At 36.1% G+C, this 13,791-nt stretch overlaps 1 protein-coding gene across 1 annotated transcript; it reads left to right on the forward strand.

The window, feature by feature from the left end:
• Window positions 1-3,425: 3,425 nt before the first annotated feature.
• On the forward strand, window positions 3,426-13,433 carry LOC144451399 (inhibitor of growth protein 5-like). The gene is made up of 8 exons (XM_078142230.1): window positions 3,426-3,486; window positions 5,140-5,211; window positions 5,829-5,995; window positions 6,534-6,657; window positions 7,499-7,613; window positions 8,551-8,701; window positions 9,873-9,934; window positions 11,813-13,433. The coding sequence occupies exons 1-8, from the start codon at window positions 3,450-3,452 to the stop codon at window positions 11,850-11,852; spliced, it is 768 nt and encodes a 255-aa protein (XP_077998356.1). The 5' UTR covers window positions 3,426-3,449; the 3' UTR covers window positions 11,853-13,433.
• The last annotated feature ends 358 nt before the right edge of the window (window positions 13,434-13,791 follow it).

A 13,791-nucleotide genomic window follows, 5' to 3' on the forward strand; every position in this document is an offset into this window, starting at 1 on the left:
TATGTTAGGGTGAGTTTGCAAATAAAAGAATCAGAATCGGCCTGGTATAACGGTTCTGTCCTGGATCAAGAGTTCTGTCTTGCACTGACTTATTATTTATGGAGAGTGGTTATGTGAATGTGATGCTAGTACCGATAGTTTTTGAGGCGTGACTTTTGCTGCATTTTAAAACTTTACTGGTAGTACGTACCCTTGCAATTGACTGGTAAAGTAATTTATAATACATATAAAAATGTAAAGGGAATCCTTACTGTGCAGCCAATTGTAAGAAAAAGGCAGGAAGAAAATTGTACTGTCATACAGTGTAGAAAGCATGCATGGCATTGATATTAAGGACCGGTGGTGGATCTAGGGGTCACCCCGCTTTTGAAATTGGCAGTGGGGATAGTCATCTCCGGGGGTGTGTAGCCTGTGCTGGAAACCCCTGGCCCCACTTTATACTCACTTTGACCAAAAATCAATACCCCATGGCCATTTTAGACCATATACACAGATATCTAAATAGATGATCAAAGTTTAAACCTCAATACATTTCTTTAGTGAGGAACATTTTGGGACAATTAATGGCAGTTATGATTTGGTAAAGGACAATGGACCACATTTTAGACCAAGCAAAATCGAAAATAATGCAAAGTGGACCCTGTATACTCAAATAAGGGGAGTAGCCCCTAGGCCCTCTGAAGTCATCATATTCCTAAAATTTTGGATAGGGGTCATTGTGTTTTTGGATTGTGATGGAAGAGAAATTCATTTCCATAAAAGGTATGACTGTAGACAAATGTTCCTGTAAGGGGTGGACCATTTGATATCCTTGGGGGGGGGGGCTTGGAAGATTTCGGGGAAAAAAAGATGCCAAATGGATTTGCTTGAAAAAAGAAAATCCGGATATGAGTGGGTGATGGAAAAAAAAGATGGACCACTGCTACTAGAAAAAAAATGTCTTGGCAGGGAAATGATGCACAGGTTCGAGTATACTGTTCAACCTGCTCGTACCTCTCCAACCATGTCAAACCATGTCAAATCATGACAAACAGTTTCAAACACATGTCAGGGACCAGACAGTTTCGTTGGCCTGTGGTACGTATATATATTTGTTCTTGTCTCTGTTTCCTTCATAAATGTTTAAATATTACTTCATGTAAGGGTTCAAACATAACTATACATAAAATTATACATAAAATACATGTATTACCTAGCTACCACACTAGTTACAGAATGTGGTTGGCTGTTTCACAATCAGTGCTTCACTTATCTTGCACTTTGGGGCAAAAGTGAACTTGGAGGTTTTGTAATGGTAATCTTCATACTATTGGATAGTTTATAGAAGAACTTAATCTAAATTGTTCTAGTCTCTTCAGTATGAATTTGTCAGAAGGGATGACATACTTCCTATTTCGGACATTACATGTATCGACACCACAACTCAAATTCAAGTTTCTATTGTACACTAGGTATGACCTCCTAAAGTGCTCTCACACATCAGTAACTTTAATATGCATGCAATATCAATGCCCCTATACCAATGTTACAGGCCCACTTTTATAACATGGAAAACTTATTTTAAAAGGTTATATTTACTTTAGCTTTTCAATGCTTGGCAATATATATCTCGGAGGCTATGAATAACCTAAAAATTGCCTAAATAGAAACAAAAAACTACAGATCTGGCAGGGGGACCCCTTGGACGCCATCACCCCAGAGGCCACTCATTCGTTAAACCAACAATAAGATTCACCAAAATTGGTAAAAAACTTGAAAAGCTTGTAGTGGAGACCCCTAGGACCCCCCCATAAGAGGTAGACATGTCCAAGCCTCAAATCAAAGTTCTTCCCTCCACCTCTTACTGTCAAGATGCTATGAAACTTTATTTCAAAAATGCTTCAACCTTGTGTAGTTGCTTTTTACAATTGTTAGAGCTGTCTTGTAAAGCTTGCAAATTATTGTCTGAAAGTGTCTGTTAATAGCCTGAAAATTGGCTTTAAGAGTAAAAATCCTCCAGGGATTCTAGGGGGACACCACCTAGAACCCCCTACCCCGGCCCATAAGAGGTAGACATGTTCCAGTTTCAAATCAAAGTTCTTTCCTCCACCTCTTACTGTCACGATGCTATGAAACTTTATTTCAAAAATGTTTCAACCTCACGTAGTTGCTTTAAACATGTTAGAGCTGTCTTGTAAAGTTTGTAAATTATTGTCTGAAAGTGTCTGTGAATAGCCTAAACATTGCCTTTAGAAGTGAAAATCCTCCAGGGCTTCTAGCAGGAGACCCCCTAGAAACCCCCCCCCCATTCACACACACACACACACACACACACACACACACACACACACACACACACACACACACACACACTCACACAAGAGGTGGACATATGCCAGTCTCAAAGCTCTTCCCTCTACAGCTTACTGTCAGATGCTATGAAACTTTATTCATGGGGGTCAGTGACTTTTTGTTGGCCCAATGAAAAAAAACGCTGACACCTCCCCCCCCCCCCCCATCCACCAAGCTGGAGAAACTGACCGGTCTATCTGAATGTCTGAGCTCACCAATCAAGTTTCCGATTTGTATTTTCAGTGTGTCATACCATGGCATAAAAACTGTCAATGATGTTTTTATTTAATTGAAAATCAAACATGTATGAAATATGTAGTTTTCTTTAAAATCTGTGTGTGATAGAACAGCATCTTTTTACTCTCTGTATTACCCTGTGCGAAAACCAAACGGAAAATTGTGGCAACAAAAGTAGTTGTTCAACATTGACGTAAAAAAAATCTGGATATTTCAAAGAAGCAAAGAAAAGAAAAAGTTGCCAGCATAGGCGAAGGAGCCTCGGAAATAAATTATTCTCAGGCAAGCAGGTGGGAAAAAAAAATATGACTCTCCACCAATCTTCCAAGCACCCCCCCCCCAGGATATCGAATGGTCTACCCCTAACGAGGTTTAACATTAATCTGGTTTTTTTTTAGGATCTGGTAAAAATCCAATTTTATTTGACATATATATGTATATTATTTACATCTCAAATCACTAATTGATAAATTTTGTGGAGGGAGCCATATATTAATTGAGAGAGAGAGAGAGAGAGAGAGAGAGAGAGAGAGAGAGAGAGAGAGAGAGAGAGAGAGAGAGAGAGAGAGAGAGAGAGAGAGAGAGAGAGAGAGAGAGAGAGAGAGAGAGAGAGAGAGAGAGAGAGAGAGAGAGAGAGAGAGAGAGAGGGGGGGGAGACTTTTTCTTGCGATTTGTCTATCAAAATGTTCAACGGCCATGAGTTTTTCCTTTATTGCATTTCCTTCTACGAATCTACGGCATGGAATGGTAGTAGTAGTAGTAGTAGTAGTAGCAAACGTGAGTAGATCTATTCTTTGTAATCGATGAAGCGAAACTCTATTGTACCCACAATGCACTGTAATAGTATGACGTACGGCGATTAATAGGCGGGAAGAAACAATATGGCGACGGCTCTATATCTGGAGCAGTACTTAGACAGTAAGTATTTGAACGGTTATTATTGAGATAGTGTACAGAGTTGTCAAAAAATTAGTTATGCTGACCCCATGTTTTCGACTCATTTAAAACATTTACTTGTGAATGCGTACGAATTTAGCACAGTTAGTGTTTTATGTTTGCCTGTACGTACTCTGTGTCATGACGTCAGTATACAGTATGTGTGTACACATACATACGTACGTATGTCATTATAACTGGGTACGAGATGTGGGATCGGGACACGTCTTTCGGGCGCGATCTAACATATTTTTCCGTAGATATATTTGTCAATCGTAAATATATAGATTGAATTCAGCTAGGTACAATACCGAAGCTTGAATTATACTTCAGTGAACATCTTTCTGCAGTTGTGATCGTCGCATCTCGAACTCAAGAAGTCGAGATACACACCCGGTACATACACGATACTAGTTCCCCGCGGCCCGGACTAGTTCTAGTTCCCCTTCTCTGGACTCCCAGTTTCACATTGTGACAATATATACTCATATAAATTTTGGCATACAAATTGAAAAACAAATGAATGTCATTGTTCATAGTGATTTGTTACCAATAATTATTTTAAAAGAGACGATCTTCAATTGTGCGCCAAAAAAGTTTGTGAAAGAGCTAAAGGTGACGTTACCTTTGACCTGGTGCCTATTGTGGTGTATGTGTATTTATTTATGCATTCCTTTAGACCGACCAAAATATACTACTACTAGTACCACACACTTCAAACCAAGGTTAAAATCACAATAACGAAAGTACAGTAATTTGAATAACAAGTTAATAATATTGATATCTGCTGATTGAAAGTGTTATTAATGGTACATAGTGTTTAATATTAAGTTGAAATATTCAGTGTTTTGCCATTGGTTATGGACTGCTGTCACAGAGAAGGCATATTTCCTCACAAAGACATTTTTCTAGTCTGTTCAAATAGAATTATGATATTTTATTGCACTGTTGAGGGCATTATTCAAGAATTTTGATGGGGAACTTTGGTAGCTTTTAATCTACTTACTTACTGAAGTTAACACTGAGTTAGTGAATATTTGTAAATTGTGATGTTCTGCAAAATTTCTGTATCACCAGATTTAGTGCCGTAGAATAGCTAACTTCGGCCTAAAAAAATAATTGTTTGGTTCCAGTTACCCGACCCCACCAGTTTTTCACTGTTGACCCTTAACTTTTTTTTACATATTCAAGAAAAAAATGATAAAATCGCACAAATTGTGAAGTGGATGCGGAAACTGTCGGCCATCAACTTAAAAATACTCTCTAAAATTGTTCTTCCAATCTGTAATGGCTTTACATCTGATACGAAGAAATTAATAACACAGAGACCATTTTGAAAACAATGGAAAACCTGAACTAGACATTCACACATGAAAAAACAAGTATAATAAAATGAAATAAAAAATCTACCTACCCCACCTATTCTAAAGTTGAGCGTAATTGGAACCACACAATTTTTTTTATTATTGGTAGGCCTTATTTGAGAAATTTTGCAACAATGTCGAACAGAAATACAACCGTTTTGAACACTTTTTGATAATGCACTCTGTGTTTCCTGTAATTATTTTTCTAATAAAATGACAACAGTTGAAATACAATATTTTAATGTAATTCTTTTCTTTTATTATTTCTCAGGCCTTGAAAATTTGCCTTATGAACTACAACGAAATTTTACTCTTATGAGAGATTTAGATCAGCGAACTCAAGGTAGGTGTTGAAAGTGAGGACTGTTATTCCTGGTTTCCAAAATACCACTCTGGTTATCTTGGTCTTGATTTTACTAAGATTGACACAAACTAATCTACAAGTATATTGTTAGATGTGGTAGATTACTTCCTCCGCTATGTAGCATTTACTTGTCCTCAAAAAGGCACCCCCCCAAAAAAAATAATAAAAAAATAAATAGAATTGTTTCTGGTCAGCGTTGGCATCACTTAAATACCCCAGCATCGGTCTTTTTTGTGTGTATGTTTGTCCAGCCCATGCAGTCTGCAGATCCATGGTGAAACACAAAAATAAACCTCCTTACTTCAGTGAAGACAACTACAGAGCCAATCATGAACAAGCAAATAACATCTGCCTCACATACACACTTGCTCTAAAGTACTAAACAAAAAGAACAGTAACTGTCATAATTAGTAGATTGAGTGACAGGTTTGTTGAGAAATAAAAAAAAATTGTGCCGTCGCACCATACATTTGTACGGAAAGCGTTTGTGATAAATACCTGACATCTTTGTTACAGCTACAGTAGTTATCAGTGATTTCATTCATTGATTTTTCAAACTGTTTAATTGATTACATCATGTTTGTTCACTTCAACAGATGTGTTAAAACAGATCGATAACCTAGCAGATGACTATATAAAGAATGTGCGTGATATGCCGAGGGAGAAACGTGCAGAGCATTTAAGAAATATACAGAATTTATTCAGTAGAAGTAAAGAGTATGGCGATGACAAGGTGCAGCTGGCAATGCAAACATATGAAATGGTGAGTTTGGTGTTCAGGATTTGACTTCAACGATGAATTTGAAATATTTGGTGTTTTGCTAAGATTTGGGGAACCCTGGTAACAGAGAAGGGAAATCCATTTGAAATTCCTTATTTCAATACATTGCACTAGAATTTAATAAAAGTATTTTAAAAAAAGAGAAGAGAGATTGGGGATTTGGTCAAAACTACGAGTAACCTAAGGGGTCCTTGTCACTGAATCACTTGACAAGTAGTGGCAACCCTTAGGTCACGAGTATTTTCCGGCTGAATGAAGTAAATTATTGGGGATAATATGCCTATATCTCCTCAAGTATAATTTTATGAAAAATAGGGAAACATATTTACAATATGGAATGTTTTGTGCTGCAAAACCAGTGATGTAGACACAGATTTGTCGTGATGTAGAACGACTAGGGTATATAATCTATATTTTCTGTTCAAAAATAGTATTTTGGCTAGTCCATGGTATTATGTTAGTTGTCAGGTGTATCAAAATTTTGATTTTGACATGTGATGTGAACATTGTTTATCCACAGGTTGACAAACACATACGAAGGCTTGATGCAGATCTAGCCAGGTTTGAACAAGAATTAAAAGAAAAAAATTTAGAACAGAAAAGTAGTGATTATGAGAGTAGTGGTGTTTCATCAAGAGATAAAAGTAAGTGAACTTCCTTGCAATATTAAAACTTATTTAGTCGCTTACAAGTGAGTGAGTGAACTTCCTTGCAATAGTAAAACTTATTTAGTCGCTTACAAGTCAGTGAGTGAACTTCCTTGCAAGTGTAAAACTGATTCAGTTGCTTACAAGTGAGTGAGTGAACTTCCTTGCAATAGTAAAACTTATTTAGTCGCTTACAAGTCAGTGAGTGAACTTCCTTGCAAGTGTAAAACTGATTCAGTTGCTTACAAGTCAGTGAGTGAACTTCCTTGCAAGTGTAAAACTGATTCAGTTGCTTACAAGTGAGTGAGTGAACTTCCTTGCAATAGTAAAACTTATTTAGTCGCTTACAAGTCAGTGAGTGAACTTCCTTGCAAGTGTAAAACTGATTCAGTTGCTTACAAGTGAGTGAGTGAACTTCCTTGCAATAGTAAAACTTATTTAGTCACTTACAAGTGAGTGAGTGAACTTCCTTGCAAGTGTAAAACTTATTTAGTCACTTACAAGTGAGTGAGTGAACTTCCTTGCAATAGTAAAACTTATTTAGTCACTTACAAGTGAGTGGAGTGAACTTCCTTGCAAGTGTAAAACTTATTTAGTCACTTACAAGTGAGTGAGTGAACTTCCTTGCAATAGTAAAACTTATTTAGTCACTTACAAGTGAGTGAGTGAACTTCCTTGCAAGTGTAAAACTTATTCAGTTGCTTACAAGTGAGTGAGTGAACTTCCTTGCAATAATAAGTTATGCAGTTGCTTACAAGTGAGTGAGTGAGTGAACTTCCTTGCAATAGTCAGTTGCTTACAAGTGACTATAAAGTAAACATTTTGTGTATTCTTATAGAATCAAGATCCAGTAAAAAAGGCACAGACAAATCACAATCAGGAAGAAAAAATAGGCGGAAATCATCAGATGATGAAACACCAAAGTCTAAGAAAAAAATGAAAACAACATTACAGTAAGTAAAGTGTTTTTGATGATGTAAGTTTGAAATCTAAAAAGATGGAATGAAATAGATAGCTGTTTAATACAAGGCTTTTGATTCGTTTATCTGTGGCACAGTGTGTGAAAGCCATGGGTGTTTAATACAAGGCTTTTGATTCGTTAATGTGTGGCACAGTGTGTGAAAGCCATGGATGTTTAATACAAGGCTTTTGATTTGTTTATCTGTGGCTCAGTGTGTGAAAGCCATGGATGTTTAATACAAGGCTTTTGATTCGTTTATCTGTGGCACAGTGTATGAAAGCCATGGGTGTTTAATACAAGGCTTTTGATTCGTTAATGTGTGGCACAGTGTGTGATAGTCATGAGTGTTTAATACAAGGCTTTTGATTTGTTTATCTGTGGCACAGTGTATATGAAAGTCATGGGTGTTTAATACAAGGCTTTTGATTTGTGAACATGAATCTGTAGCACAGTATGTGAAAGCATACAAATAAATACTAAAAATAGTTACCTTAAATTTGAAGAGTGAAATGCTCCAGAGGGGAGGAGGAATTGACATCAAAGTCATTTTATTTTTACTTATGTGTAAAGTGAAACGTTTATGACTAAAATTGTGACAACTTGGTTGTACAGCTTAGAATCCACAAAAGGCCAGGATCTGTCATAGTGTAATCTTGGTCTACAATATTCATTTTGGGACCATGAAGTTTAATTAAAAGTTGTGATTTGCTTTGTTATATGTTGTCAATAGACCTGTTGCCAGTTCCAAGATGCATTGCGTGTCTCTCCATACAATGCCATGTATTGTGTACACGCTGACAGGTTTGCATCAGGGGGGTGTCACCTAATAAACATAAAAGCCGTCCTCTCACGCAATGCATCTTGGAACAGGAAAATTGACTATGATCAAATTCACTGAAACTCATAACTGTATTGTTATTTCTTTACAGAACAGAGACAGTGACACCAATTTTAACCTTACCATCAGTAATTCATGCACCATCAGATGTACTGGATATGCCTGTTGATCCCAATGAACCTACGTACTGTCTTTGCCATCAAGTGTCTTATGGTGAAATGATTGGCTGTGATAATCCAGATGTAAGTCTGCAAATATATGAAGGTGGTCACCTGATTGTCACCTGACAAATCACATCTTAATGCAATACAGAAATTTGCATATTGAAGTGTTCTGTGTAACTTTATCTTCATGTCATTGTAGGAAACTGACATTATTACATACCAGCAGTGTGCCCTCTAATGATAGCCAAATTTTGTTGTTGTGGGTGAAAATGATAAAAACTGTGATTTCTTGTGACTCACCACATAGTAAGAGATAGGGGAACAACAAATTTTGGTGTGTCACTAGAAATTGTGTGCGTCAGTGGTGCATCAAATTGGCTTAGAGGGCACACTCACCACATAGTAAGAGATAGGGGAACACCAAATTTTGGTGCATCACTAGAAATTGTTTGTGTCAGTGGTGCGTCAAATTGGCTTAGAGGGCACACTGCATACCAGTTATTGCTTGCATCAGTATATGCCTAGAATCAAGTCATGCGGGGATTTCATTGTCATGTTTCCCCTACTATGCCTGGCATTTTGCTATGAAAACCTTTTTTTTTTCAAACCTAAAAGTAGTTTACGATTTCCCACCGTGGCATTGAATATGGTAATCATGTTTACATTGTACAACTCAACCCTCCAAGTTGATTCTAATCACATGGTGACACCAAATATGAATTTGCATTTGATTCCTGGCTGTAGCTTCACTTGAGTAGTTGGTTGTAGCCGTGTGCCCTGTAAGCCAATTTGACACACCCACTGATGCACACAATTTCTAGTGTCGACCAAAATTTGGTGTTCCCCTATCTTTTAGTTACTATGTGGTGACTCATAAGAAATCCCAGTTTTTCTCATTTTGACTCACAACGACAACATTTGGCTGTCATTAGAGGGCACACAGGTTGGTAGTTAGGCGTGGTAGGGATAAAGTGAGAGCAAAATCTATGTAAATGAGCATGCAGTTGTTCCGTCCACACTAAATCACCTGAAAGCAGGGGTGTATATTATTATAAACAAAATTTACTGATTGGAATAAACATATGTGATACTAACTGCACATATTGTAAGTGAGTGTCGGTGTATTTTCACATGTCCTTGAGATCTTTTCTACAGTTTTACTCACTTCACTGGTGAAAGTATCACTACTCATGGAAATACTGAGTACTTAGTATAGTTACTGAATTGTCTATCTTATCCTTCTTTCCAGTGTCCAATAGAATGGTTTCACTTTGCCTGTGTTGGGTTAACAAGTAAACCTAAAGGAAAATGGTAAGTTTATAAATCTTAATCCCTATTCACCATTAAAGGCCCATTATTCAATCTCAGGTTCTTACATTAACGTTAGATGGGTTTGGTTAAAATTTAACCAGGTCTGTATGTAAGAAGGGTGATCCCCAATTTGACCCTATCGAACAATGCAGGTTTTCCCGGGTACTTATGTTTCCTCCTGCTTCTTCTACACTAGGACACTGCTCCCGTGGTGACCACTCAACAAATTTCCAAATTGAATAAAGATTATTAGTAATGTTGTATCAGTGGAGCCAATGTTGAGTCTTTAATATGTTAAATCTGGAACTCTCGTTACCTGTAATAGAATTGCTAGAGGGTCAAAATAGAACAAGACAACTTATTCTCATCACCTGTAATAGAATTTATTTCTCAAGTTTCAGGGTCAAAATAGAACATGGCAACTTATTCTCATCACCTGTAATAGAATTTACTTCTCAAGTTACAGTGTCAAAATAGAACATGGCAACTTATTCTCATCACCTGTAATAGAATTTACATCAAGTTTCAGGGTCAAAATAGAACATGGCAACTTATTCTCATCACCTGTAATAGAATTTACATCAAGTTACAGGGTCAAAATAGAACAGGGCAACTTATTCTCTTCACCTGTAATAGAATTTACATCAAGTTACAGGGTCAAAATAGAACAGGGCAACTTATTCTCTTCACCTGTAATAGAATTTACATCAAGTTACAGGGTCAAAATAGAACAGGGCAACTTATTCTCTTCACCTGTAATAGAATTTACATCAAGTTACAGGGTCAAAATAGAACAGGGCAACTTATTCTCATCTCCTGTAATAGAATTTACATCAAGTTACAGGGTCAAAATAGAACAAGACAACTTTCTCTCATTACCTGTAATAGAATTTACCCCCAGTTACAGGGTCAAAGTAGAACAAGAAGAGCCACTTTTTTTCAATACCTGTAATAGAATTTACCCCCAGTTACAGGGTCAAAATAGAACAGGGCAACTTATTCTCTTCACCTGTAATAGAATTTACATCAAGTTACAGGGTCAAAATAGAACAAGACAACTTTCTCTCATTACCTGTAATAGAATTTACCCCCAGTTACAGGGTCAAAGTAGAACAAGAAGAGCCACTTTTTTTCAATACCTGTAATAGAATTTACCCCCAGTTACAGGGTCAAAATAGAACAAGAAGAGCCACTTTTTTTCAATACCTGTAATGGAATTTACCCCACGCTAGAGAATCAAAACAGAACAAGAAGGTTACATTATAATTTTCAGGTGTGCGTGTAGTGGTGCATGTGTTGCACATTGTTTATCTTATTGTCAGTGTAAGGGGCAACATCAAAAGTTCAATATAATATATCTAACTTAATTGCTAAAATTTGGGGGTGGGGGGGGGGGGGGGGGTTTGCCAAATTAATTTCTCAACCTTCAAAAATGATTTAATGTCATACTTGGCAAATTTAGTACGATTTCAAGACTGCTTTTACCCATAACATTGCGTACACTCAGTCCGATTTATCAGCGGTATGCGGTTAAAATGATTTTCTGTTTTTATTTATAATTCAGTAGTATATTGGTACGTTGTATGAAAGTGGAAGTATACAGTATGAGTCTGAAAACGATTTTCAATTTTAGGTCAGTTAAGTTAGAAGGGGGGGGGGGGGGGGGTCTGGGACCAAACTTAAGCAATTAAGTTAGATATATTATATTGAACATTTGATGTTGCCCCTAACCTCTTGTGTCAATGCAAAGAAAATTTTGTTTTTCATGACAAATAAAGTAAAAATAATAATAATAATGTCATTGTGGAACGGAAGTCATGATATCAACCAAGCTTAGAAATCAACTGATCGTTGTTTTTTGCTATTTTCACTTTTTAGGTTTTGTCCAAAATGTATTCAAGAAAGAAAGAAGAAATAACACAGAGAGAGAGAAAACATGGTTGTATCATATCGATGACTTATTTGACAAAATTCCTGAACTGTGAGAGGGTGAATCAATCAGATTAATTGGATGTTTTATTATTTATTTCCCAGATTATGACAATGTGTATTTTAAAAATTGACTTTTCATCACCAAAGCTTAATGTTTTCACGGTTATAACCTGTCCACATGTCCCATTTGTGTAATATGGTGATATGCAGTGTTGCTGGTAATTTAAAGTTGTTTTGATAATAAGTAATGCTGCAACCAGTGTTGGTCATATACCATAAGTCATGTGGCATCCTTAATAAGTCATGTGGCCATCTGTGATAAGTCATGTGGCCGTATTTCATAAGTCATGTGGCGGTATTTGATAAGTCATGTGACCATATTTGATAAGTCAATGTGGCCATCCTTGATAAGTCATGTGGCCATCTGTGATAAGTCATGTGGCCATTCTCGATGAAACATGTGGCCATCCTTGATAAGTTATGTGGCTGTATTTGATAGGTCATATGGCCATATTTGATACGTCATGTGGTCATATTTGATTTGTCATGTTGCCACATGTGAAATATCATGTGGTTATATTTGATAGTTACGTGGTAGTCACATTCAATTTTCATGTGGTCATATATGACAAGCCATGTCATATTTGATAAATCATGCAGGTGTATTTGATGAGTCATGTGGCCATATATGATGAGTCATGTGGCCATATGTGATGAGTCATGTGGCCATATTTGATTTTTCATGTGGTCATATTTGATTTCTCATTTCGTATGGTCATGTTTGAATTCTGATATCATATTTAGGTTTGTGTCACAAAAAGCAGTTTGAATTATACAACCTTGTTAAATAAGATAAAATATAACCACTGTTTTTACAATTTTGGTGATAAAACAAGTGAAAGAAGAGTAAATAATTGATTACCAGGCAACTTTGTTAATGCAACGACATGGAATGTGAACACTGTTTTTAGATAGTTGACGAATATGTTATAAAGACAGTTTTTATATAGCCCTCAATTCTAATTTGTTTTTTTCAACAAAAAAAAGATAAGAAATCAAGTGTCTTTAAAACCCAAATCTTGTTCAAATATAGTATGGAAGTTCTAAAATTTTACAGAGTTGTGTATTTTGTGAACTATTTACCCAAGGAACTTGGCCAAAAACCTTCGTATTTTTTCTCAGTTTTAAAAAAGTTTGTATGAAAAGCATCGCATGTACTGAGGCATCAATTCACGACTGAAATCTTACATTTCACAGAACATATTTTTTAGAAGTAATGAATTTATTCAGTGGCGTAATATTTGCAGATTAAACTGAAAACATCAATGAATCGTTTTATCAAACAAATATTAGAGTTATTGAAAGAACTTATAATAGTACAGGGGATATCTTTTCCGATAGAACAACGAAATCACTAAGAAAGTAAGTACATGAAGTTATGGCCTGCATCATCTCTTTTTTTTAAATGTTAAATGTGGCCATACAGATGAGGATCGGGTATTTATTTTGGATTTTTAATTTATAAAATAATTTTATCATGGCTTCCTACTTGAAAAATCAATGTGAAACAACATATGCCAAGTCTGTGTTTGTAACTAGATACATTGCAAAAAGCTAAAAAAAGTGTGTAAAATTTTTTGTTTTTTTTGTTTGTATAATGACAAATGTTTTACACGTTTATAAATCTTTTGCAATTTATTGAGTTACAAACAAGGACTTGGCATATGTTGTTTCATATTGATTTTTCAAGTAGGAAGCTATGATAAAATTGTTTTATAAATTAAAAATCCAAAAATGAATACCCAATCCTCGTCCATATGGCCACATTTAACTAGCCTTTGTTTCGTGAGGATGGAGTGGTGCTGTGCTATACCATTCACCATCACCTACAGATACTGAGATAGATAGTACATGTACAACAAAAT

This window comes from Glandiceps talaboti, chromosome 21 (genome assembly GCF_964340395.1).
Source record: "Glandiceps talaboti chromosome 21, keGlaTala1.1, whole genome shotgun sequence".
NCBI lineage: Eukaryota > Metazoa > Hemichordata > Enteropneusta > Spengelidae > Glandiceps > Glandiceps talaboti.